The sequence below is a fragment of the Aquarana catesbeiana genome, linkage group LG02 (genome assembly GCF_042186555.1).
Source record: "Aquarana catesbeiana isolate 2022-GZ linkage group LG02, ASM4218655v1, whole genome shotgun sequence".
Taxonomy (NCBI): Eukaryota; Metazoa; Chordata; class Amphibia; order Anura; family Ranidae; genus Aquarana; species Aquarana catesbeiana.
The window spans coordinates 265163174-265190353 of NC_133325.1; the positions used below are offsets into that span (position 1 = coordinate 265163174).

General features: G+C 40.9%; 1 protein-coding gene across 2 annotated transcripts in view; it reads right to left on the reverse strand.

Annotated features, from left to right (window-relative positions):
* Positions 1-27180, reverse strand: part of ABCC4 (ATP binding cassette subfamily C member 4 (PEL blood group)) — a 627509-nt gene that overhangs the window by 428127 nt on the left and 172202 nt on the right. For both annotated transcript variants that reach the window (XM_073614376.1, XM_073614377.1), the window contains exons 8-10: positions 25325-25574; positions 17644-17751; positions 7325-7414 (exon numbers count right to left, since the gene is read on the reverse strand). In XM_073614376.1, the coding sequence (XP_073470477.1) occupies positions 7325-7414; positions 17644-17751; positions 25325-25574 (448 nt within the window). The remainder of the gene's footprint in view (positions 1-7324; positions 7415-17643; positions 17752-25324; positions 25575-27180) is intronic.

A 27180-nucleotide genomic window follows, 5' to 3' on the forward strand; every position in this document is an offset into this window, starting at 1 on the left:
TGAAAATCCCATTGATTTAGGGATGGGTGAGGCCCATTAAAACTTCCCCCTGCTCTTGAGTCAAAACCTTTATTATTGTTAGACAATGGAGTAAACCTATTCCTAGTGACCACACCACATTGATTCTGTGAATCATTATTTCTCCTAGAATCATATGTCATTGTCTGATTAGGATAAGTGTGTTGTCCCTCCCAGTGTCTCCAGGGTGGTGGTGATTGGTGAGTGGGGCGAGGAAGAGAACCTCCGCCTCCACCTCTCACTCCAGAATGCCCCCGGCGCTGCTGCATACCCATTCTCCCCCTAGGGGGCTTGGGAGAAGCCTGATATGCACCAACCCCACCATTCACTAAAGGAGTGGGAGGTGGGTCTGCTGGAGTGACTGCTGATGGCGGTTCAAGGGGAGTTGTAACCTGGCACCTAAAAACCACATTATCACTATAGTCTTTTACATCCCTATTGTATTTCCTTTTTTTCTTTATTTTTTGTTCCAATTCCTCTTTGATCAAGATGCTTTTTAGAGCTTCTGATTTTTGTATGTACTCTGACTCACCCTTAAAGGGCGTTAACTTACTTTTGATGTTATTAATTTCTAAATCTAATGTGGTCAATTTACGTTTCTTTTTTGCTATTAAAAATTTCTTTTTTGCTGTCAGCAGTCCCAAAGGGTCAATTTTTGCGGCTCAGGAGAAATTGTTCTAACCTGGAGGATTATAAAAAAGAAGCTCAGGTTCTTAGATCCAGATTTCTAAATAAGGGCTATGATGGTCAGGCCCTTGATTCATTAATAGCAGAAGTAGGAAACAGAGATCGTCAGACTCTCCTAGTTGACAAACTACCACAAGTAGAGAAAAGGGAGGATTTTGGGTTAGCTTTTCTAACCACCTACTCTAGCCAGCATTGGGCCATAAAACGCATAATTAAAAGACACTGGCCTGTCATTAAGAACAACAGGATCCTGGGGCCGCTATTGGCAGACAAACCTTGTGTGCTTTTTAGGGGTGCCTCAAATCTTAGGCACTTTATAGCACCTAATGTTCCAGACCCACCAGTAAGACCTTCTTTTTTTGGAGATTTAAAGGGCTTTTATCCATGTAAAAAGTGTCAAGTTTGTAGCATCAATGCTTTCAGGGGGAGAAGATTAACTGAGTTTACATCAACAGGAACAGGTACCACATATTCGATCAAATCTTTTATCACCTGTACTACAAAGTGCGTAGTGTATCTTTTAAGATGCCCTTGCGGGTTGGAATATGTAGGACGTACCACTAGAAAGTTACAGGTGAGGCTTGGGGAGCATGTTGCCAATATCCGAAGGGGTTTTGACAAACATAATGTTTCAAAACACTATGACCTTAAACACAATAAGGATCCCACTGGCACAACGTTTTTTGCTCTCGAAAAATACATACCACACTGGCGAGGTAGTAATGGTAAACGTAGCATATCTAGAAGTGAGACTAACTGGATATATAAATTGGGCTGTCATGTGCCTATGGGTTTGAATGTGGAGTGGGACATCAAGTGTTTCATCAATAATGGCTGACGTTTTTGGCTCCCCCTTTTTTTTGGTGTCCCCTCCACATTCTTGGCTAAAATGACTTCCAATTTATTCTGTTTGATACACTATCTAAAGTTTCTATGCTTTGTTATAATATTAGAACTTTTGATTTTTGGGGAGTAAGCCCCCTAATTTGAGGATTGTTGAATCTTAAATGTTTTTACCTTGAAGGGTGATGCGAACCGTCCTTCAGCCATTCGTACAATTTTTACATACTTTTTTACTTTACTATTGGGTTTAAAATATTAAATAAATTTATCTCTGAAGCAATATCCTAGTTGTCCACAAGATGCCACTAGGAAAGGTTTATGCTGTCCTATGTGTTTGAACTAGGTTAATCAGCATCTGAAATAATTGACATTCCCTTTGTTGATGCTTCAGCTGTTTTGTAGCTCCGGTAACTATGTGACCAATGGCTGAACTCCTTCGTTCCGCCGCTCGGGTACATAATGCGCATGTGCGGACGTGTAGGCGTGCACCTGATGATGTCATTTCTGACGAAACGGCCGTAGGGTAGACACGCACGCACGGACTGCGCATGCGCCAACTTTAGTTTTATATCGGAGCTGTTTTTAAACTCCTTGCAAGGTTTTTGTGTATATGGATGCCTGTATGGCAATTTTAATAAAGGAACGGTAAACTTTTTCACACTATTGGAGCATTTCTTCATTTTTTTTGGATACCTATCATCGCTGAGAATGAACCCCCTCCACTGATGACAGTCTGCAATATCCATTCAACGCTTCCGGACGAGACCCATCCACAAAAGGGACAACATCCAGAGTGGAGGTTATTTCATGCCTTTCTTTAAGGGCTGTCTGGTAAGCCTTAAATCTCTCTGTGGTGACGGGTTTATCAGCGGTGGAAGTCATAAAATTACCCAACAGGGATTCTCACATATGAATCTATGGACACTATATGAAGATTAAGCATGTTTTATTTTAGTGAGATAAAGGTTTGCGGGGGTGATAGCCACGCACTTTATTCCACGCTTCAGTTTGTTATTATCATATGGGAACACTTATGGACAATATTTATTATTAGTGAATTATTGTGCACAGTTTTTTAATTTTATATTTTCAGTGTTTGTCTATATCCAGCACAGAGTTTTCCAATATTTATTTTTCTAGTGTTTGTTTATATCCAGCGCTGCACTTTTTTGTATATATAGTTTTACCAATTGCACATAGGGGGTTTTGGTTGAGTGGAATTGTTTCCATGCACCAATGATATCGCAGCAGCGGGTATAAGGTCTTCGGGAAAAGGGCGCTCATCAACTTCCTGATGAAGCTATACAGCGAAATGCATAGAGGTTGGATTGCCGTCACTATTCCCGTGGACCGCTTGTGACGTCACGTCCATTTGAGCAGTGAGACGCACGCCGAAATCTGGTGAGACAGACGGCGCCTTTGTCTGTACCATTTCAACGGCAGTGTGTTGGATATTATCCTTTGGATTAAAACGTTTATGCTGGTCTAGCTGGTGCCAGTCTGGGCACCCTGACATGTAAGCGCATATATTTGGGGATTGGTTTTAAAAGGGAATTTTTTTAATAAAACTGTGTTGCACGATCACCGTGTTTATCTTCTACCTGGGTGATTGATGTGTATCCTGCTGAGGTGAAGGAGCGTCTGTGAGCTGGAAAGGAGAAAACTTGGAACCTCATGCTGGGAGATTGTAATAATACCATTACACACGCTTTGCAGTCCAGCAGGCCTTTTGGCTCTGGTGAGTGAGCATTTGCATTATTGGTGGTGAAGCACGTTTGTTCTTGAAATCATATAACGATGCACGGTGGATTGGAATCATTTAATTAAAGTGCAAGGACTTGGAACTGGTCACAGTTCAATCTGCATATTTTTACAGCACTTTTAATTCTTTGATATGTATATGCACTAAGTTATCACTGATAGAACACTGATACTAACTGGAATTTTTTCACAGAATTTTTGTGGATTTTTTTGGTGCGATCTTTTTTATGCAAATTTTTTTAATTTTGCTCTTTTGTGAGTTTTTTTTGTTTTTTTGAATTACACAACAGTGATTATCACATTGTTTTATCTTTGAATGTATATGCACCAAGTTATCACTGATATAACACTGGTATTCATTTTTTTCACAGCATTTTTGTGGAATTGTTTGTGAGATTTCTTTTGGTGCATTTTGGTGTGCATTTGTTTCTGGCATTGCACAATAGTGATTATTACAGTGGGTGCAATCTTTATTATCTAGCACATGTTAATTTTAGGATGAATGTAGTTTAATTAGCGCCTACGTTACATTTTTTTGTTTGATGACATGACATGCAGAAATTCTTAGGTTTGGTGTGTAGCTTTAAGTACAGTTAATGCCAATAAATAGAACTGTTGATGTTATAACCAGCACATTTTCCAACAATAATCAAAATGTATTAAACCAAGTTTAGGAGAAAAAAGGGGTCAGCTTTGAGCTTTTTGGGTGCATTTGAAGCTTCCCTTATTTTGCTCATCATATGATGTTGTTTAAAGCCGTATAAACCCAAAAACAAAAATGTATTGCAGCTTACCAATCCTTAAAGTGGTTTTAAAGGCTCAAGGTTTTACTTTAATTCATTCTATGCATGAAGGTAAAAAAACTTTGTGTGCATCGGCCCCTACAGCTCCCCTAATACTAACCTGAGTTCCCTTTCAATCCACTGACATGCATGAGAGCCGGGCTTCTCCCGGGTCTCTCATTCCTCATTGGCTCCTGATACTGTCAATCACAGCCAATGAGCCTATGAGGAGCGAGGGACGGGGTTGAGCCACGGCTCGGTGTCTTATGGACGCATAGAGCGGGACTCGGGAGCGAGCATGCACCAGTGCCCCTAGAGCAAGCAGCTTGCTATTGGGGGCACTGGCTGAAGAGGAGGAGCCAGAAATGTCGGCGGGTGACCCGAAAAGGAAGAGGATCAGGACTGCACTGCAGGTAAGTATGACATGTTTGTTATTTTTTTTTAAATGAGCCTTTAATACCACTTTGTAGTGGCTGCATTTTCACCTGGTGATCCAGCCAATAAGTCTGTTGTTTTTCAACTTAGTTTAACAGACCTAGTTGTTCAGACAAGGTAGCAGTTACAGGGTTGAGTCAAACCATTTATCACTGACAGGGGTGCTTACAATGGTCAGCTTTTATTCATTTATGTCAAACCTTTATCCTAAAAGGAGTAACTTTTGCTGTAACTGCTTATAAAGTGTTAGCTGGAGTTCAGCTTCAATTTGTTATTCAAGTCCATCCAAATCTACTAGTCTAACACTACCCTCTCCCCAGACTGACAATGCTGCCATCTGAAGGGTGTCTGCTTTACTACTTCATCCAGAGTACAGACATCCTAAGGCTCAATTTAAATCTAAAATTTAACAGAATGCACAAAAAAATGTATGTTGCGCTTGTAGTGCTATTTATTGTTAATAGCACCTTAACCACTTCAATACCGGGCACTTAGACACCTTCCCACTCAGGCCAATTTTCATCTTTCAGCGCTGTCGCAATTTGAATGACAATTGCGCGGTCATGCTACGCTGTACCCAAACAAATTTTTTATCATTTTGTTCCCACAAATAGAGCTTTCTTTTGGTGGTATTTGATCACCTCTGCGGTTTTTATTTTTTGCGCAACAAATAAAAAAAGACCGAAAATTTCAACAAAAAAAAAACAAGTTTTTCTTTGTTTCTGTTAAAATTTTTTGTAAATAAGGACGTTTTCTCCTTCAATGATGGGCACTGATATGGCTGCACTGACGGGCACTGATACGGCGGCACTGATGGGCACCGATGAGGTGGCACTGACGGGCACTGATGATGGGCACTGATAGGTGGCACTGATGGGCACTGATAGGTGGCACTGGTATGCAGCACTGATGGGCACTCATAGGTGGCACCGATGGGCACTCATAGGTGGCACTGATGGGCACTCATAGGCGGCACTGATGGGCACTCGTAGGTGGCATTGATTGGTACGTATGGGTGGCACTGATGGGTACTTATGGGTGGCACTGATGTGTGGCACTGATAGGTTGGCACTGATGGGCACTGATGGGCACAGATGGGCACTGACAGGTGGCACCGATGGGCAATGACAGGTGGCACCGATGGGCAATGACAGGTGGCACTCATAAAACATATTGGGGGCATTGCTGGAACATAATGGTGCCAATCAGTGCCCATTTGTGGGCACTGATTGGCACAGATTGGGCACATGTGGATGGCCATGGGGTACATACCTGGCCATCCACATGTTGCCCCTTCCCTGGTGGTCCTAGTGGCGATTCCTGGTGGTCCAGTGTGGTGATCTGAGGGGGGGCTGCGCTGATAAACAATCAGCGCAGACCCCCCCTGTCAGGAGAACTGCCGTTCGGCTCTCCTCTACTCGCGCCTGTCAGACGCGAGTGAGGAAAAGCCGATCAACGGCTCTTCCCATTGACAGCGTGATCAGCCGTGATTGGACACGGCTGATCACGCGGTAAAGAGCCTCCGCCGGAGGCTCTTTGCCAAGATCGGTGGAGCGGTGTGTCAGGCTGACACACCGCTCCACCGATCGCCGCTATGCACGCCCCCGGGGGCGCGCAGCGGCATGTTATCCTGCTGGATGTCATATGACGCCCAGTCAGGATAACGGTACCACTTCCCGGACGTCAATCCGCTATATGGCGGGCGGGAAGTGGTTAAACACAGCCAGCAGACGGTTCAAATGAATAGGCTGCCCTATGTGTTTAGCATGAAAACATGCAAAAATCTATGCGTTTGTGTGCTGCGGAGATGTGAATGCAGCCCAAGACAGGAAGTGTGTTACTAGCCACAAATAATGGGAAACAAAAAAAGAAAACTAATTCAGCCACCACAAGAAAGGATTGGTAAGCTGCAATGTATTATGTTTTTTGCTTTATTACCGCTTTAAGTCAACATGATTTAGTGGAAGGAGTGGGCACAAACCCCTTATCTAGGGTATCCGGTACTGTGCAGGTCATTTCTTTTTTTAATTTATTACAGGTACTTATATAGCGCTGTCAATTTACTCAGCACTTTACATATATATTTTGTACAATCACATCAGTCTCTACCCTCATGGAACTTACATTCTAAAGTCCCTAACTCACATACATACACATACTACAGCCAATTTAGACAGAAGGCAGTTAACTTATCAACATGTCTTTGGGGTGTGGGAGGAAACCAAAGTACCCGGAGGAAACCCACATGCAAACTCCATGCAGGTAGTGCCATGGTTGGGATTAGAACTGATGGCCCTAGTGCTATCGGCCATTTTTCTAATTGCTAGGAATCAAGGATGTGTAAATTGATATTATTTAGCCTTCTCCTTTGCTTTTAAAACAGAAATCATAAGCACAATAAATTGTATATCTGTAATTGACATGAAATGATTATCTCATAAAGCATCAACTTGTGTTCTATCCTTGTATCTATCATTTCAGCCCTACTAATGCACTATTTTCCCTTTCACTGGAAAACATCAAACAGCCAGCATCCCATAAGAAAATACAATACATCAGGGTAAGGTAAACTAAGCGGACTATTGTGTCTTGACAAAGAAGTAACACCCCGAGCAGTTTTTTCTGGCATTTCATCACTCATTTGGAATGCATGGGGACAATCAATGTAAATACATGTTCTCTTTCACCAAGAGCCCAATGACTGACTATGAAAGTATCAGCACTTTCATTATGCTGGAAAATCAGTTTAGCTGTATGTAGAGCGTGAGGAGAGAGAGGGAGAGAAACATGATACTCACTTTCCCTGCTCCAACAGGTCCGATTACAGCCAGCAATTCCCCAGGTCTCACACTGCATGAGATATTCTGAAGGGTTGGCATTTCCAAGGTCTGCAAATAAAACAATGTTTGATGTAACACAAATGCAGCCAAGCAAAAACTATTCAAACTTGTGCAATCTCTTACACTCTGAACTGACAGAAACAGAAATTGCATTTTATATACTAATAGACAGAATAATAATTATTTGACAGAGTGAACAGTATCACTCAGTTAAATAAAAAAAAAAAAAAACATGAGATGTGTTTTTGATGCAGAACAAAAATGCACTGGACTGCATGTGGTGTGAACTGGCCCTGAGGATCCGGAAAAAAAAAATCAGTTATTCCTTCATAAGACAGTACTGGGACTCAAAAGAAAGCATGCTTATCACAATTAAATGTATAAAATCACTCAGCCTTGCAATATAACTTAAAGCAGAGTTCCACTCAAAAGTGGAACCTCCGCTTATCGGCTTCCTCCCCCCAGGGGGGACGGGTACCTGTTTTTGACAGGTACCCCTTCCCCACTCCTGGAAAATAGTGCCGCGGTGCCATCCCTCAGAAGTTCGCCCCCCCCCATCCTCCACTGTCAGGCAACGTAAAGCGTGCTTTGTGCATGCGCAGTAGCAAACCAGCTGTGAAGCCAAAAGGCTTCACTGCTGGTTTCCCTTACAAGGAATGGCGGTGGCAGAACCCAAGGGCAGATCCGAAAATCGCCTGGGGTACCAACATTACGGGAACCCTGGACAGGTGAGTGTCCTAATATTAAAAGTCAGCAGCTACAGTATTTGTAGCTGCTGCCTTTTCATTTTTTCGTTGGGGGGAGAGAACTCCTCTTTAATGGGGTTCATTTACCAAAGGCAAATAGACTGTTCACTTTACAAGGGAAGTTGCACTTTGCAGGGGAATTATCCACAAAGCTTAGTGAAAGATTCTAAACACCTTTAATAAATCAGCCTAGTTTTCTGAGCCAACAAAAAAAGTTGAAATTAGTTTGAGGAGTCTGCAGACACTACAACGGCTGGCAAATTTCCCTTTGTTAATGATGCAACATTTGCCAGTATATAGGAAGCCATAGTCATCCCATGTTAATAACTAGGGTTGCCCCAATACCGTTTTTGTTACCGGCAAGTATGAGTACCGATACTTGTACTCAAGTACGCGCTTGAAACTGAGTACCGATACCTTTGCGGTGCGATTTGGGCCCATACAAACAAATGGGCTCAAATTGCACTGCAAAGAATCACATGTGATTTGAACAGGAATGCGGTGTGATCCCTGTCTGGAACACATACAGTTTCCTGTACCGCTCATGTGTGAACCCAGGCTTGTCATAGTGACTTCAGCCTGGGATCACATAAAAGCGGTGTCAGAAACCGCATGCGAGTCCAACAGAAATCGCCCTGCATGCCTGTTCAAATCACATGCGATTTTTTGCAGTGCGATTTGAGCCTGTATAATGTCACGGAACGTCCCACACTCCGCTTGAGTGCTTCCGTCATATACCACTTCCTCCCAGTCTGTATACAGATATCAGATATTCCAACCTCTCTGAGCACAAAACAAGGCGACACTTGCTTGTTGCTACCATGAACTGTTTTATTTAGAATCAAAATTACAAGACTTTATATGCCCTTGGAACCTCCTCTAACAATACAACTGTAACCTAATTAACATGAGCTAATTAACTAATCCTTTATACAGCCTATGTGATTGAGACATGACCTTTTGCCCAGACTGAGTTAATTATCACAGGACACCTTCTCACAATAGCAGCAGCTCCAATAGGAGTCGTCCCGTCTCCTACATTGTATAGAGGACAATGTGATCAGCTCATTCAATTAACATAAACACAGGTAGTTGGAGTGGATGACCCCAGCATCTCCTCACAGGATGTGTCCCAACAGTATAATTCAGTCTTATCATTCTAATATGGCATATAAAGGGTTCCCAGAGTCTGTGTGTTTTGGGGGGACATGGAGCTGAATCCAAAGTAACACCAACCCCAGGGTCCCCAGGCATACAGCTCACAGAGAGCACCATTCCCCCAAATGCTAGGGCCCATAATCAAAAGGCAACAGGCTTGCATTCAGTCCTCTCCAACAGCCTCTGTCCCGGCTAGGTCTGTCACAGGGCTCAAATCACACCACAAAGGTATCCGAGTACAAGTACTTGTGCAAATGCTTAGTATCGGCACTGATACCAGTATCGGTGAAACCCTATCAATAACTTTTATGGGCCTGACTATGGCCCAGTCTACCTAGTTTGTTTTGGATAATTGGGGAAAGATACCTACTCTAGGATTTTATTGCTGCCTTTGACCTCTCTAGGGAGGTTTTTACTTACTTCCTATGTGGGAAAAAAGGGAATCTTTTCTCAAAAGATAGACAAATCAATTAAAAAGGACTTCTTTGTAGTTGAAGGGAAGGCATACAAATTCCATCTGCTCTTTATTGCTGTCTGTGTCCCTATTGAGGTGATACCTTTGATTTCCTGTGTGGGCACAAGACAGAATAAAAAAAAAAGAGGAACTCTTCCAAACATGGAAAGCATGCAGCAAGAAAAACCCAATCCACACTATCTAAAACTTAAAAAGCAAAAAAAAACTCTGGCTATCGTTGATATTTAAATACCAATGTTTATATGGCTTACAAAACTTGTAGCCAAATAAGGCTTGGTAATAAGTGACAATATAACTATGCCAAAGCTAAAAGGCAAAGATGTTAGCTATCACCTTGTCAAAATACACTGGAGGGTAAGAAGGTGCTGTTGGCTTGAGAAAACAGTAATAATGAGTAAGGAAGACAAACAGGGCTTTGAGCTTGCAGTTAAAACATAAGCTATGTTCCAGCGCGTTCATATGAGACAGTTTGTCACAGTTCTCTACAGGCAGATCATTCACCAGATAGAACTGAAAACATGATATGTGTTTGTTCTTAAAAATCTGCCAAGCACCAAGTAAAGAACGTCATAAATTCCTTTTCACTTACAAAATATAGTTTGGTTTTGAGGTTTTCAGAACTGACAAATGTTACCTTTTCTAGTTAAGTCTTAAAAAATGTTTTAAAATATTTGACAAGAGATACTATATACAAAACAAATTACAATGACTTTATTTTCCAATAGTTCAATTGAAAATGGAAAAAATGACATATGGCGTTTACCTTGATGCAGAAACACTGCATTTTTTAGTTTAATACAGCACATGCCCCCTGGCATTGGTTAAGAAATTTGTACTGGTTTAAAATGAGGCCTTTTAAGAAAATGTATTGTGAAAAACTGAATTTAAAAAAATGTAAGACATTTTCACTTCCAGGATTCCATCCAGGTATTTTTACACTCAACATAAGATGATCTGCTAGTTACAATGTACTTTGTTCTAGACTACACTAAAAATCATTCACAGATGTTTTAAACGTTCTGCTAATGTAAAAACAGTAGTCTAAAACATCACTGATCAGTAGAAATAGCAATTACTTCCATGATCTTGGTGTTCTTTCTTCTACATTAATGTTAATAATTGCAAGACAAATTTTCACACGCTTAGGAGATAATATTCAGAATTGATTCTACAAAAGTACCAGTAGGTGGCAGCAAGTCAGCAAAAACAGATCAGGTAAAATGCAAAAATCCCGTACAACAAGAAAACCAAGATGATCAATACAATGCCTGCAACTGTTCAAGAACTGCTACATGCTGCATCTTACTCAATAACCTTAAATATTATGGGGAGCTGGGGGACAGCACATAAAACTTTAAAAATCAAACTCAACTTTAAACCCAGATTGTTTGCCCAGGCTACAAATAAAATGTGCACATTAGAATACAAACCGAATATTACTCCTGTGAGTGTTTACACAAGTCCACAAATCAGACAGAAGAGCAAAGTGGAACATTGCCAAGTGAAATCTTTTTTTCACTAAGTGGATATTCCCTTGGACTTTATTTAATAACAGAATGGTAGAACACATAGCAATCAATTATTTACCCACCTGTAGCAGTGTTCTGTCATCTACATAATGAACAACTCTAATTAGTTGCCAAGAATATATGTTTGTGCCAGGTAAAAATAACACCTCTTTTAGACATCAATTAAATATCACAAGAAGCCAAGTGCTACCAATTAGTGAAAAATAATTTATTGAACATAGGTTTACACTTTGCACTGTTTTTTTTTTTGATTTTCTAGAAAATACATGTTTATGTGGACTTTGGTTTTTGTATTCAAGCAGAATTAAACCCATTAATTTACCAGTTTCCAAAAACAGTTACATTCAAAGTATATCATAAATGATAACCTTTACAGCTGCTTGTGCTTGCAACAAAACTGTCAGGCCATCAAATGGCTGGTGTCAACTGACTACCAGGCTCGTCGCGACAGGACAGGCAAAACAAGCAATTGCTTGGGGCCCCGAGCTGGCCTGAGGCCCCAGTTGTGCCGCCGGCCACCGATTCCTATAAGCTGCAGCCTGTAGCATGCCCGAGCTCCTCTTCCTTCCTCCTGCAGTCCACGCGGTACAGGACTCAGAAAACAAGGCTCGCAAACAGCAGTTTTAGATAAATTGTTTGTGAGAACTGAAAAATGTTAATGTGAGTGTGTGTGAGTTTTAAGTATGTTGGATTTAGTTATTGTGCACTTTTTTAATGTATATTTGATTTTATGGTACAGTGGGGGGGTTTTTTCCGCAAATGTTCAATTGTTGAAAATGTTCAAATTTTATGCACATTGTATGCAACAGCAGTATTTCCACTGTAAACCTTTTTTAATTATATAAAGTGTTGGTGAACTTAAACTGTATCGCAATGCTGTGATTCCTGTAGGCTTTGTGTGCGTGTGTGCGGGGGGCCTCCATGTCCATTTTGCTTGGAGTCCCCAAATTCCTTCAAACGGCCCTGCTGACCACATGTGCAGCACCATGTCAAATGCAGATCAAATATAGGCGAACATGGCAGCTTCCCTGTAAAGGAGGGGAAGGTTTAGTTCTACTTCAAGTAAAAAACGAAGTTACTTATCGGAAACATTCTTTCCCGGAGTCTTTCAGGACAGCCACCTGAGAGACCTTGGCTCCTCCCCTCTGTAGGAAACACCGCGACAACCATCTTTAAATTTCCTACTCCCCTGCTGGCTGCTCAGATTTTTAAAAGAGCACCTCCAGTCCGCTGGGGGGACACGAGAACATATGATACACATAGTCGATCTATATCACGTTTCCTGTAAGGAAATCTCAAGTATTTTATACATTTGGGTGGGTACCTGTGCTGTCCTGAAAGATTCCGGGAAAGAACGTTACCAGTAAGTAACTTCGTTTTTCCCCTAATCATCTTTCAGGACAGCCACCTGAGAGGATAATCGAGCACTTACCCTTAGGGCGGGACTATGGCTTGTAAGACCTTGCGTCCTAAGGTCTGAGCCTTTGCAGACCAAAGATCCACTGTACAGTGTCTTATAAAAGTGGCGAAGCTGGACCATGTTACAAATCTGTTCTGGCGTTGCTCCAGCTCTCTCTGCCTGCGATGCTGCCACTGCTCTTGTGGAGTGTGCCCTAATACCCCCTGGGATCTGCATGCCTCCTAATGTATAAGCCTGGCCAATAGCCTCTCTTAGCCACCTATGGTGCGTTTTGAGGCCTTGTGCCCTTTCCTGGCTCCTGAAATTAGAATTTGTTTCATCTAAATAATGTAGGACACATCTCCTGATGTCTAATATATGGAACTTAATTTCTTCCTGGAAGGATTTGTACAAAACAAAGGTAAAATAAAATCTTGGCCTCTGTGAAAATTTGAGGCCACTTTAGGCAAAAAAGCTGGATCCATCTTAAAAACTATGCGATCCGGGAAGATCTGAAAAACGGGGGGTCTGATTGATAGGGCCTCTATCTCACAGACCCTTCTAACTGTCGTAATTGCTACCAAGAAGACTGCTTTAAGTGTCAGCATCTTCAAACTGCAATTTTCCCGTGGCTCAAAAGTGTCTGCTGTCATAGTTTGTAGCACTAATGATAGGTCCCATTTTGGGAAGGCCGGGCCTTGTATCAGTCTCTGCCTGCTCAAGGATTTAAAGAGTCTAATTATCCATGGATCGGACCCTAGTTTTCTTTCCTGATATACGGGCAGCGCTGAAACCTGACTTTTCAATGTGCTGAGCCTTAGACCTTTATCTGCTCCACTCTGCAGGAACTCTAAAACTGACACGGAACTTTGTGTTTTAAAGGAGTTCTCTGTACATCATTTGTTAAAACATTTCCATACCCTCTGGTAAATGGTGCCAGTCTCCATTTTCCTGCTTTTCAGCAGTGTATCAATTAAGCGGTTTGAGAATCCTTTCACTTTCAGTAGCTGCTCCTCAGAAACCAAGCGGCCAGGTTTCACCTTTCCACTTGAGGGCAACACACTGGGCCCTGGGATAGGAGACCCTTCTGGACTGGTAGTAACCAAGGAGGTTCTACAGCAAGTTCTTTGATCATAGAGAACCACGGTCTCCTGGGCCAGTGTGATGCAATGAGAATCAGTGACGTGTTCTCTGTACGAAATTTTCTTAGTACTGCTGGTAGGGGCACTGGTGTGGGAAAGGCATAACATTTGTTGAATAACCACTTATGTGCTAGTGCGTCTACTCCGAGCGCACCATCTTCCCTCTTCAGGGAGAAGAAAGCCTGAAACTTTTTGCTTTCTTTTGAGGCAAATAAGTCCACCTGAGGTGTTCCCCATTTTTACGTGATCCGTTTGAACACTTCCTGATTTAGTACCCAAGAGCCTTCTTTCAACTTGACAGGAAATCTGTCACTTTGTATAATTCCCCTTCCAAATGTACTGCTGACAAGGAGAGTACATTTTTCTCTCCCCAGTTTAAGATTTCCTCTGCTAAGGTCCACAGGGTTCCGCTCCTTGTTCCTCCCTGCTTGTTGATGTAGGCGATTACTGATGAATTGTTGGACCTGACCTGTAAGTGATGACCGCTCAGTTCTTTCTGGAAGTATCAAAGTGCTAGAAGTACTGCCTTCAACTCCTTCCAATTGGATGATCTCGTCATCTCTTCCTTTTTCCAAGTTCCCTGTGTTACCCAGGAGCCTAGATGTGCTCCCCACCCTACGCCGCTTGCGTCCATAGTTATTATTTGGGTGATTGGTAGGGCCCACATCTGTCCTCTGTTTAAATTTTCTGATCTCCTCCACCACCACAGGGATCTTTTTACCCGTGTTGGTATTAGAACCTGTGTGTCTAAGGACTCTTGTTTGCAGTCCCATACTTTTAAGATGAACATCTGTAGGGGCCTGAAAATGTAAACCCGCCCATTGTACTGCTGAGATTGCCAAGGTTAGTAATCCTAATGTTGACATTATTCGGCTTATTGAGCATGGTTGATTGGCCTGTAATGCTTTCATCGCCTCTTGGATTTTTTGTATCTTCTCCCTGGGTAGAAACACTTTTTGTTGAGTCTAGTATGTACCCCAAGTATATTATTTGCTGAGTGGGGTTTGGGTTGGATTTTTCTCTGTTCACCAACCAACCTAGATTTTCTAGGAATGCATGTGTGTACTTCAGGTTCTCTAGTAATTTCATGGGAGAGTTTGCAAAGAGGAGAATATCGTCTAGATAGGCGACTATGGATATGCCCTTGACTCAAAGTGTCCGCCAGAATTTTTGTAAAGATTCGGGGCGAAGAGGAAAGGCTGAAGGGTAGAGCCCAAAATTGAAGGTGCATGGTTTCCTTCTTTGGTCTTATTGCTAATCATAGAAATTTAGAGAGACGGGTAATTACATCTACCCACCTAGGAGACAATACAAGAAATATGGCGTCGATCTGCGATTTTTAGAAGGACTGCAACCTTGCAGCGGACAGATCTGACCCCAAATGACACTTTCCGGGGACCAGTGACATTATTACATTGATGAGTGCTATAAAAATGCACTGATCAATGTAAAAATGACACTGGCAGGGAAGAGGTTAACACTGGCAGGGAAGGGGGCGATCAAGGGGTTAACTGTGTTCCCTCAGCGTGTTCTAACTGTAGTGGGGATGGGCTTACTGAAACATGACAGAGATCACTGTTCCCGATCACTGGGTGCAGTAGATACCTGTCATGTCACTAGGCAGAACGGGAAAATGCCTTGTTTACATAGGCAGTCCCCGTTCTGCCTCTCCTCGCCGCGATCGTGGGACGCCAGCGGACATAGAGTTCGCGGGACCCGCAGGCACACTCCTGCGCGCTATCCTGCTTTAATGGACTGATGTACAGTTATGTCAGTTTGCGCAGGAGAGCCGACCTGCTGCAGTATATCTGCGTGAGCAGGTCGGCAAGTGGTTAAAGTGATTGTAAAGTCTCTTTTTTTTTGTTTAAAAATAACAAACATGTTATACTTACCTGCCCTGTGCTGTGGTTTTGCACAGAGCAGCCCTGATCCACTTCTTTGCAGGTCCCTCATCAGAGCTCCTGGCCCCTTCCTCCTGCTGAGTGCCCCCACAGCAAGCAGCTTGCACCCAAACTGAGCCACAGCTCCGCGTATCCATTTAGACACAGAGCTGCGACCCGGACCCGCCCCCTTTCTCTCCTCATTGGCTGACTGACTTTTATTGACTGCAGTGGGAGCCAATGGTGCCACGCTGCTGTCTCAGCCAATGAGGAGGGGAGTCCTGGGCAGCCGAGACATTCCTACAAAATTGCTGGATCTAGATGAGCTTGTGTAAGTATTAGGGGGGAGGGCTAAGGGGGGCCGCTGCACACAGGTTTTTTATCTTAATGCATAGAATGCATTAAGATAAAGAACCTTCTGCCTCTAAAACCACTTTAAGGTATCAAAGTACGTGATACCAGCAGTGTAAATGAATATAAATACGTAAATCATGCCACAGAGGTGATAATCTTTCAAAGGAGGCCAGTCTGCTGAGCATAAGCCCTCGTGCACTCTGTTAAGTAAAGTGCAAGGTGTATACAAAAATAATTGTGTTTTATTTATACATAAAAAATATAGATTACTCTATGGTATAAAGTGCAAGGTATATACAATAGTCAAAAATTAATATATCATATGCGTGCATGAAATAAATAACATAAAGCACAGTTCACAAGTCGATAAATATATAAAGTCCTAAATGGAAGTCCTGCCAGTGCTTATATATTGGTGCGTCATTCGAATGCTAATAAACAGCATCCTCAGTTTCTTCGTCTTCTGTCTCTGCAGGCTCATGCGGGAAGTAAGCGGGCAGAGGCAAACCTCATAGTGTAAATCTGTGTGGTTTTTTTATTATTAAAAGCTTTAAAAATTACGTCCGGGGCGCAACGCGTTCCACGAATCAGAACTGGAAGTGACGTGTTGACGCCAGAAGCTCTGCCCTACGTGTTTTGTCAGAATAATGTCATTAGGAGCGGTGCCATCATGCTTCACCTTTCAGTTCTTAGATTATGCCAATGTGCAGAGTGAATCTGAATGGGCGTGACTTTTTTCTATCAGCTTTTTTAAACAGCTAATGCATTTGCAGTGTTCTAATAAAGTTGCAGTATCGGCATCCCTTCAGAAGTGAATAACCCTTTGGGAGTATCTTAACAAAAATTAGATTTTTGTTGAAGAGAAGACCTAAAATCTGATTTGTATCTTAGTGCATACTTCTGGTAAAATAAGCGAGGCAATCACACAAGCAGGAACTGACATTTCTGGGGACGTTCCGTACACCAGCTGTGTACAGAAGGCCTCCATATTGCTTTCAAATTTATAGAAAATAACAAGGCTGTGGATTGAAAAGGAAAGGTCATTTTTAATAACAGTGAATAACAATATGGCTAGCGTCACAATAATATATACTATATTTTTTATTGCAATATTTTTCCCACAAAAGCAGAGTTAACTTTTAAGGCTGCAATCCAGGCAAACTGCTAGATATCCGAATTACAGGCTCACAATGATCAAACTTTCGTAAGAAGCTGTAAACTAATAGCATTCAACAAAAGGATTAATGATGTGAGTGTACTGAAGGCCATGCTTCAAAATGAAATCATACTACAATTACACAAAAGAGATTTATTATAAACAGCATGTTCCAGCAAGAAACAAATTGCATTCAGCACCTGTAGCCTCACCCATCTAATTGCATCTATTTATTACCATGCAGTGTATACAGTACGTCTCACTGTGACCTCCTTATAAGAAAAAACAGTACACACATTGCATTAGTCCCCACATCACAGGCCTCAAGAGCTCTCACTACTTGTGACTTGAGATGAGAGATTTGCTCTTTATTTCTGGACTAATATATTGTGAAAGGTATTTGTGAAAAGTACACATCAATGTTATTTAAACTCTTACCTTGTCCCAGTAACAGGTCAGATCTTGAATTTGTACCAGCAGGTCTTCCTCATTTTCCTCTGGCTGGTATACAGCTGGTTTTGAAACCTCATCAAGCAACAAAAAGTTCTAAAAGTGAATGAACCAATAAAATTAAGGAACCTACAGTAAATGATCCTAATTTAATAAAATAGAGAACACAAATAACTCAAATAAAGTTTCATTAAACCCATATTATTAAAACCTATCAACACTATATTACATGCTGTTCATATTCACCCAGTCACTATGGGATTCGTTTTCTGTATTGGATATGGTTGATCCTGCCATTCTCTGCCCCCCCCCCCCCCCCGTCTATGCCCCTATTGCAATTGGGGATTTTGCAAAGCAGTGTTGGCAGCTAGTGCACATGCTCCATTTTCAGTCAGCTTCTATGCTGAGCATTTCCTCCTTGACAGCACATGTGGGTGTATACACAGTGGTAAATGACAGCCCACTCCCTCCCTCCTTCTCCATGCCCACTAACCAGCTAAACACAAAGGGGGTGGGGATGTTACATCTTGATTGATGTAGGCTTCACCTCCCTTTTATTCAAAGACACAGGCTGGAGGGGTGTGACACAGCCTGTAATTGGCAGGAATCCACCCACACCATGTTATTGCCAAAAAATAATAAAGATTTTATTTCAAACATATATTTGTATGACAATTTAAATTAGTTGATTTACTCTGTATTCCAAAGGCAATTTTTTTTTTTTTTTAACCACTTCAACCCCGGAAGGATTTACCCCGTTCCTGACCAGAGCACTTTTTTGCATTCGGCACTGCGTCGCTTTAACTGACAATTGCGCGGTCGTGGGACGTGGCTCCCAAACAAAATTGTTGTCCTTTTTTCATCACAAATAGAGCTTTCTTTTGGTGGTATTTCATCAAACAAAAAAAGTGTGACAATTTTGAAAAAAAAAGCAATTTTTTGATTTGTGCTATAATAAATATCCCCAAAAAATATATAAAAAACATTTTTTTTCCTCAGTTTAGTTTTCTTCTACATATTTTTGGTTAAAAAAAAAAAAAAATCACAATAAGCATTTATTGATTGGTTTGTGCAAAAGTTATAGCGTCTACAAAATAGGGGATAGTTTTATGGCATTTTTATTAATTTTTTTTTTTTTTACTAGTAATGGCGGCGATCAGCGATTTTTATCGTGACTGTGACATTATGGGGGACAGATCGGACAATTTTTGCGCTATTTTGGGACCATTCACATTTATACAGCGATCAGTGCGATTAAAAATGCACTGATTACTGTGTAAATGTGACTGGCAGTGAAGGGGTTACCCAGGAGGGGGCGCTGCAGGAGTTAAGTGTGTCCTTGGGAGTGATTCTAATTGTGGGGGGGTGGGCTAGGTGTGACACGACACTGATCACCGCTCCCAATTACAGGGAGCTGTGATCAGTGTCACAAGGCAGAACGGGGAAATGCTTGTTTACATTAGCATTTCCCCGTTCTTCCCCACCATGAGACGATCGTGGGTATCCCCGCGGACATCGAATCCGCGGGACCCACGGTCGGACTCACGGAGCTCGCGGCGGGCACGCGCGCCTGCTATCAGGACCTTGCAAGATCATGTACAGCTACGTGATTTTGCGCAGCGGAGCCAACCTGCCGCAGTGTAACTGCGGCGGCTGGCCCCCAAGCGGTTAACATGTGACCAGCAGCAGAGAAATAGAAGCTCCTCCTGCCAGATTCACTGCATACATGTTGGGAAAGAGCTGGGTCATGTGACAGCTGTATATTGATTAGGAAAAAGGGTATTTTAATTTTTTTTCATGCAAATAATTACAGTACCATCATCCATATACAGACATAGAAGGGACGATGTAAATTAAACAGGGTGTGCTTGGTATCACTTTAAGACATCTAGCTAAATCTGCCAACAGAGAAATATGAAAACTGTCATGACTGATACCTCCAGACTAATATGCTAACACTGGTTTCCTTACTTTAAGTCACTGGTCACCAACAAGTATGGAGATATGGACTGTATTCCTACTTTCCCAATCTGCACACTTGCTCTGGGTCAGTCACTCAAAATGTATGAAAGCCACTGGTTCAGAACAGCAGCCAGGTAGCTAACATTTTCAGAAAAAGATCAGCAATTGCAACCCTCATAGTTCTCAATTAGTAGCTTATTTTCAAAGTATACGTACAGCCAAAACTTTTTTTTTTATTCTGTATAGAGTAGGGAATGATTAAAGCTGTATTAAACCCAAAACCAAAAATGTATTGCAGTTTACTAATCATTAGATGTGGTGACTGCATCAGTTTTCTTTTTTTTTTTCCTCTGTTTTCACCCGATGATCTGGACAGTAACACACCTACTGTATTAGTGAAACGCAATGGACGAATTTAGAAGAGGAACAGCAGACAGCAGCACTGTCAGTTTGGGGGGAAGGTAGTGTTAAATGTATTAGCAGATTTAGATACACTAACACATTGAAGCCAAACTTCAGCTCACACTTTTTAATCAATTATAGCAAACTGTTTTTCCTTTTGGGATAAAGGTTATGGGTGAATAAATAAAAGCTCATCATTTCAAGCACCCCTGCCAGCGTTAAGTGGTTTGTCTCATCCATGTAAACTAATATATTCTGCTGGAGAGCTTGTGCTTTTGAAAAACAACAGACTTGCTGGCTAGATCCCCAAATGAAAATAGAAGAAAAGGCCTAAAAAAGGTAAATGTAAACTAATATGGCCATCACATCTAAGAATTGGCAATCTGCAGCATAATAAATGTTTGCTTTTGGCTTTAATACCATTTTAACCCCCCTGTAAGTTGATTTTTTGCTGTCTGTATCCTGTTCACATCATGTCCTGGAGTCCTAACAAGAAGTGAGAAGGGTTTTCTTTTTTTTTTTTGACGCACATGATTAGAGTCAGAGGCTCTAATAGCCTTTTAGAAAGGGGGGGGGGGGCTCGGGGCGCAGAGCACTGCACCCTGAGCACAGTAAGTTGTGTGACAATAGCGAATGACTATTCGCTATTGTCACACCGATTCTCCTCAAGACCAATCAGGAAGCGGGTCCAGGGACCCGTCACCCGATTGGCTGAAAGGAGAGACAATCCTATTGGCCTCCTAGGAGGAAAACACTCCCCGCTTGATGGGGTAAAACCATCAGCCGTCACCGCACCATGCGTAAGTGAAATACCAGGACGACAAATACACTGTTTACAACCCTGCCACTGAGTTTCCACATACAGTGCCTTGAAAAAGTATTCATACCCCTTGAAATTTTCCACATTTTGTCATGTTACAACCAAAATTGTAAATGTACTTTACTGGGATTTTATGTGATAGACCAAAACAAAGTGGCACATAATTGTGAAGTGGAAGGAAAATGATAAATGGTTTTTAAAAATGTTTACAAATTAATATCTGAAAAGTGTGGCGTGCATTTGTATTCAGCCCCCTTTACCTCTAACTAAAATCTAGTGGAACCAATTGCCTCCAGAAGTCACCTAATTAGTAAGTATGGTCCACCCATGTGTCATGTTTATCTCCATATAAATACAGCTGTCCTGTGAAGCCCTCAGAGGTTTGTTAGAGAACCTTAGTGAACAAACACCATCATGAAGGTCAAGGAACACACCAGACAGGTCAATTATAAAGTTGTGGAGAAGGTTAAAGCAGCGTTAGGTTTTAAAAAAATATCCCACGCTTTGAACATCTCACAGAGCATTGTTCAATCCATTATCCGAAAATGGAAAGAATACGGCACAACTGCAAACCTACCAAGACATGGCTGTCCACCTAAACTGACAGGCCAAGCAAGGAGAGCATTAATCAGAGAAACAGCCAAGAGGCCCATGGTAACTCTGCAGGAGCTACAGAGATCCACAGCTCAGGTGGGAGAATCTGTCCACAGGACAACTATTAGTCGTGTACTCCACAAATCTGCCCATTATGGAAGAGTGGCAACAAGAAAGCCATTGTTAAAAGATAGCCATAAGAAGTCCTGTTTTGCAGTTTGCAAGAAGCCATGTGGGGGACACAGCAAACATGTGGAAGAATGTGCTCTGGTCAGATGAGACCAAAATTGAACCTTTTGGCCTAAAAGCAAAACACTATGTGTGGGGGAATACTAACACTGCACATCACCCTGAACACACCATCCCCACCGTGAAACATGGTGGTGGCAGCATCATATTGTAGGGATGCTTTTCTTCAGCACAGACAGGCCCAGGCCTGTTAAAATGTCTGGTAAAAAAAAACAGAATAACAAAAGAATGATAACTTCAGCCTCAACTTTCTTAATAGTTTTTTTTTTTTTTCCAGTGTACCTCAGTCTTTCAACGTTCACTCTGCTAAACTGGATTGCAGCAAATATGCTTCCTGGAGCCTGCACACCCTTGAACTTCTTACCAAAGCACTTTAATGCACTATGGGGGAATTCAATAAAGTATTTGCAACACTTTTCTGGCAATATGGTCCATTTAAAACAACCTGCGCCTAATTCAAGAAAGTCTTGCAACAGCTTCATTAACATTTCTGACATGTGCAACAGATTCAAATATTCCTCATTACCGCCACTTTAAGAACCTGTTGCTATGACTGCAGCAAATTCAAAAAGAATTATTGCAGCCAGTTTGCAGATTAGGAAACAGGTGGTAATTATGACGAACTCTGGGCTGGCATACAGTTGTACATAGGTGCTGAGAATCTGTAATGAATGTGACAGCTCCCTGAACAGGGCTTGTGGGTCACCGACATCCTAGCAATCATTGACTCATCCCTGCCCCAAATGGAAAAATGGCTGATGTCATTACCCAAATATGCAATGGCCATATTTTAACAATGAAAGGTATATAAGGGCCATAGGTGAATGGGCTGGAGGTGAGTCATTGGTTGTTATGATGCTGTTGGCTGTTGACAGTAGAACTCTGAAAGACTAGCTGTCCATCAAGTCCACCTGCCTTGTGATTGACAGTTGACAAATCCTATGGCTGCTATTCACTCAAATAGTGACTATCAAATCTGTCCACTGTTTTTGTAAGTGAATAATCCCTACTTCCCTAGAAAATTAACCCTGTAGCGTTCAGCAGGACATGTCCTTACTATTCCAAATAAATGCATTTAAGTATTTCAGTTTTACAATGCCAAAACCTCTTAATTTGTTAGAAATGTTTAACCCACATATTGTATGTCAATGCCCAATTCCACAGTAAATAAAAAGGTTAATCTGAGATAGGCTCTTATAAATGTTTTATAGATTACTTTGGCACATAAAATGGGTTAGTCAATTATTAGATCACCTGAGCCTTGAAGTCACTAGATTCTTCTCTTTTGTGTATTAATCGTACTCAGTGAATTTCTGATATACTGATATTAGTTTAGTGTATTTTTTCTGTACATGGACCACTTAAAGTGTAACTAAAGGCAAAACTTTTTTTCATTTTGGATAGAGGAAAGCCTAGTATACACCAGTAGGTATTTTCATTCAACCCGGCAGGACTGAACAAAAAAAACTGACAGCTCAGCTTTTGCCTTTTGTTACACTTTAATAACTTACAATCATATTCTCATGTAGTTGTTTAGATGCATTTATCTTTTTCATCTATGTCTGGATGGCTAGATGTTTTGCTATTATTTATATATCATGTCTTTTTATGGTTCCAGATATGGTGTTATGCTTTTACCATGTATGCATTCAAGATATTCTAAAGCCGTGCATTTCAAATAAATTAAATATTGCACCCTATTAAAGTAAACTGTGTTTACCTAGTACCTCCTGAAATCAGTCACCATATATCTATTACCTATCAAGTGTGTACTGCTGACAATAAAAATTGTGTTTAAATAAATTATTTATTTATTTGGGTTTGTTTTACAATTGGTTTATTATTTGTGAAAACTTTAAACCGACACTGAAGTGTACTAGGTTACACAAACTAATGCATCTCTACCACTAAAGTCAATGTCCGCTGAAAACTCACATTAGTTATATGAAAGCATACAGTAAATCCCATATGGATTCTCATCTTTACAGCAGTAAGATCCAAGTGATTAGCAGACAGTTTGCCAATTTTGCCACCTGTATAGCTGTACCCATGTATAGTTAGATGAGTGAGTGTGTATTTTTACTTGTTTGGTTTAATCTGGCTAGTTTGTTAAAAGCCCAATTAGGTCCTTGGTTTAAAACTGCTATACGCAACTGCTAAACCAGGTGCATCAAAACAAAATGTGCTCAATATCTTACACTTTGTTCTCTTTCTAAAGCAACCACAGCATGAGTGGAAAAGCCTGTCCCCTACCAGTAACTGCAAAGTGGGAACCTTTCTCTCTGTGGGGAAGACGTTACCTATTGCCTCTGCTGAGTCAGAGAGATAGCTTCCCTACCAGTGGGGTGACACAAAAAAATTTGCATTAATTATATATGCGAAATGCTACGGAAATTGTGTATTGTTCATTTTTTAATAGACATACAATGAATACATATATACTAGGATCTGAGCCATAGCACAAACATGAGATTCACATCTCTGCCAGAAAAAAAGGGACTGGACACCCCCCTGGCCCAAATTATGAACCTATACTTATTTTATTGACACCTGTAAGGGTTGATTTACTAAAGGCAAACATGCTTTTTATTTTGCAAGGAAATTTTCCTTTAGCTTAGTGAATGATGTGAAGCTCTGTCGATGATCATCAATCACGTACAAGTAAAAAACACTTTTTTTATCCTTGCATGTGATCAAGAATTTTTTTGAAAAGTGAATTTTTAACACATTCACTTTTGTAAGAGAAAATTATCTTTTAGGCCTCATGCACACTGGACATTTTTTAACGTTTTTACAGCAGCTGTTTTTGGCTGTAGACGTTTTTCTCTACAATCATTAAACTCTCCATCACGGGATCCTATGTGTCCATGCACACATAGGCTGTTATCAACAGTTTTGGGCAGTGGCGTTTTTGAGCAGTAAAAAAAACCCCAAAACTAGTGGGTTCTGAGAGACGTTTTTCAGCTGTAAAAACGCTCTAACACTGATAAACGCCGATAAACGTCGACAAATGCTCAAAAACGTCGCTCACCAGTGGTTTTTAACATTTTTGATCCATTGAAAAAAAATAATAATTTTTTTCTTCAAAAAATAAAAAATAAAATGTTATGTTAACGTCCAGTGTGCATATGGCCTCAACGTTAACAGCATATTTGTCTTTAGTGTAGCAACCCCATAGTGTCCAGAGCTGTACACCCAAACCCTACAAGGCTATCCTTACAATCCCTACAATGGCAGGATACCAGCCAGAAAACAAAATGTTCTTTAAAAGCAGACAGAAGACAATCAATGGTACAGTGTCTGAATAAATGTTAAGAAGGGTAACAAAAACCTTTCTCAGATGCTATGCAACTATGTTGCATAGCAGGGGTAAGGAATCACAAAATTATTTTACATATTTTTGGAAGGCAAAACAGCTCCACTCTATCTTTCAGGGGATTAGCTTTGGCTGGAGATGCCCTTTAACAATTTAACAAATTCTTTATCAGGTTAGTTCAGATAATTTATTTTTAAATTAGGGAGGCATTTGCAGGCAACAGTAAGACAGCTGAGTCAGAATACAAAACTTTTCGTCTATCCAACTATATAGCAGTGAAGGAAGTGAAGACACCAAATCTATGTCTGAAATATTTACACACATACCTTAATCCTCCTTATGCTGACTTTGGTCTCAGATACCCTCTCAATAGCTGAGGGGAAGAAGAGAGTGACAGTGAGTCTCACTGCACTATAAAGGGATACTGCAACAAACACTCGACTTGCTGATATAACATTGCCAAGCAGAACATACGTGGTGAAAGTTACAAACACAATGATTTTGCTTGCAACAAAGAAAGAGGCCAAGTTGAGTCCACGTAGATAAGAGCTTCGAAGGACTTTGGAAATCTCCTTCCTATAATAATAAAATCAAGAAAAGCAAAACAGAGAATACATTTAGAACTACACAAATCAATTAAGAGAAGAAAACTTAAATATATCTTACTGCATCAGCTACATGATGATAACATGAATCATACAGAAATGATCAAACTACAAAGGATAAAAACAAGAAGACAAATGTATGTGTTGCCCTTATGAACTATTAAGGAGCTCAACGTATAACAACCTCTGAAAAATGACAACTACAGGTGGTCCCCGGGTTACAAATATTCGACTTACAAACGACTCCTACTTACAATAGGGAAACAGGAAGTGAGTGGAAATCTACCCCTAGGAAGAGAAATTCTTTCCTGTAATTCCACGTACACACGAGCGTAATGTCCGACAGAAAAAGTCCAACGGGAGCTTTTCATCGTATATTCCGATCGTGTGTATGCCTCATCTGACTTTTTCTTTCGAAAATTCTGATGGACTTAGAAAGAGAATATGTTCTAAATATTTCCGACGGAACCAATTCCTATCGGGAAAACCGATCGTCTGTATGCTGGTCCAACGGACCAAAAAAGACGCATGCTCTGAAGCAAGTAAGAGACGGAAGCTATTGGCTACTGGCTATGGAACTTCCTTTTTCTAGTCCCGTCTCGTACATGTTGTACGTCACCACGTTCTTGACGGTCGGACTTTGGTGTGATCGTGTGTACGCAAGACAGTTTCAGCGGAATCCTGTCGGAACTCCGTCAGAAAAACCTTCAGAGTTTAATCCGACGGAAAAAACGGACGTGCGTACACGGCATAAGAGTTTATCATGGGAACAAGTTGTCTCCATTGAAGCTTTATCACCAATCCTTGTTTATACAACAACCCAATGGATTCAAAATCCAATTGTCACATGGAAAGAAAGTGAGGTGAAGTCTTCTGTACAGGGGCACAGACAACAAAACAAGCATTACAGGGGTGTTAACCCTTCCCTATGCTATCCAAAAAACTTAAAATTATTTTTTTTGGCTGGAACTACACTTAAAAAAAATGTACCCGTTCTGACTTGCATACAAATTCAACTTAAGAACAAACCTTCAGACCTGATCTTGTTTGTACCCTGAAGACTGCCTGTACAAGCTGATTAGTTCCTACATGCATCACAGATATAGGAACATGGAGCACACAGAGATTCCCCATTTAATTTTCCCGGTACAATGAAAATTAAAGATAACACCTACCAATTGGTGGCTTTAGACAATAACGGTCCTCTAAATATCACAGATTTAAATAAGAAATTGTGTCAGGCAATGTGCAAAGAAACACAAATGTATTTTAATAAAAGACTTTAGAAAATTTCTTATCAGTCATAGGCAAACTTTTTAGCTAACGGGTCCAATATAGGGGTTATTATTTAAAGTCCATCTCACTTGACCTGCTCAAATAATACACATCTACAGTGTCTTGCAAAAGTATTCACCCCCCTTGGCTTTTTACCTATTTTGTTACATTACAGCCTTTAGTTCAATTTTTTTTAATCTGAATTATATGTGATGGATCAGAACACAATAGTCTGTTGGTGAAGTAAAATTAGAAAAATATATACATAACTATTTTTCAGAAATAAAAAAATGATAATTGGC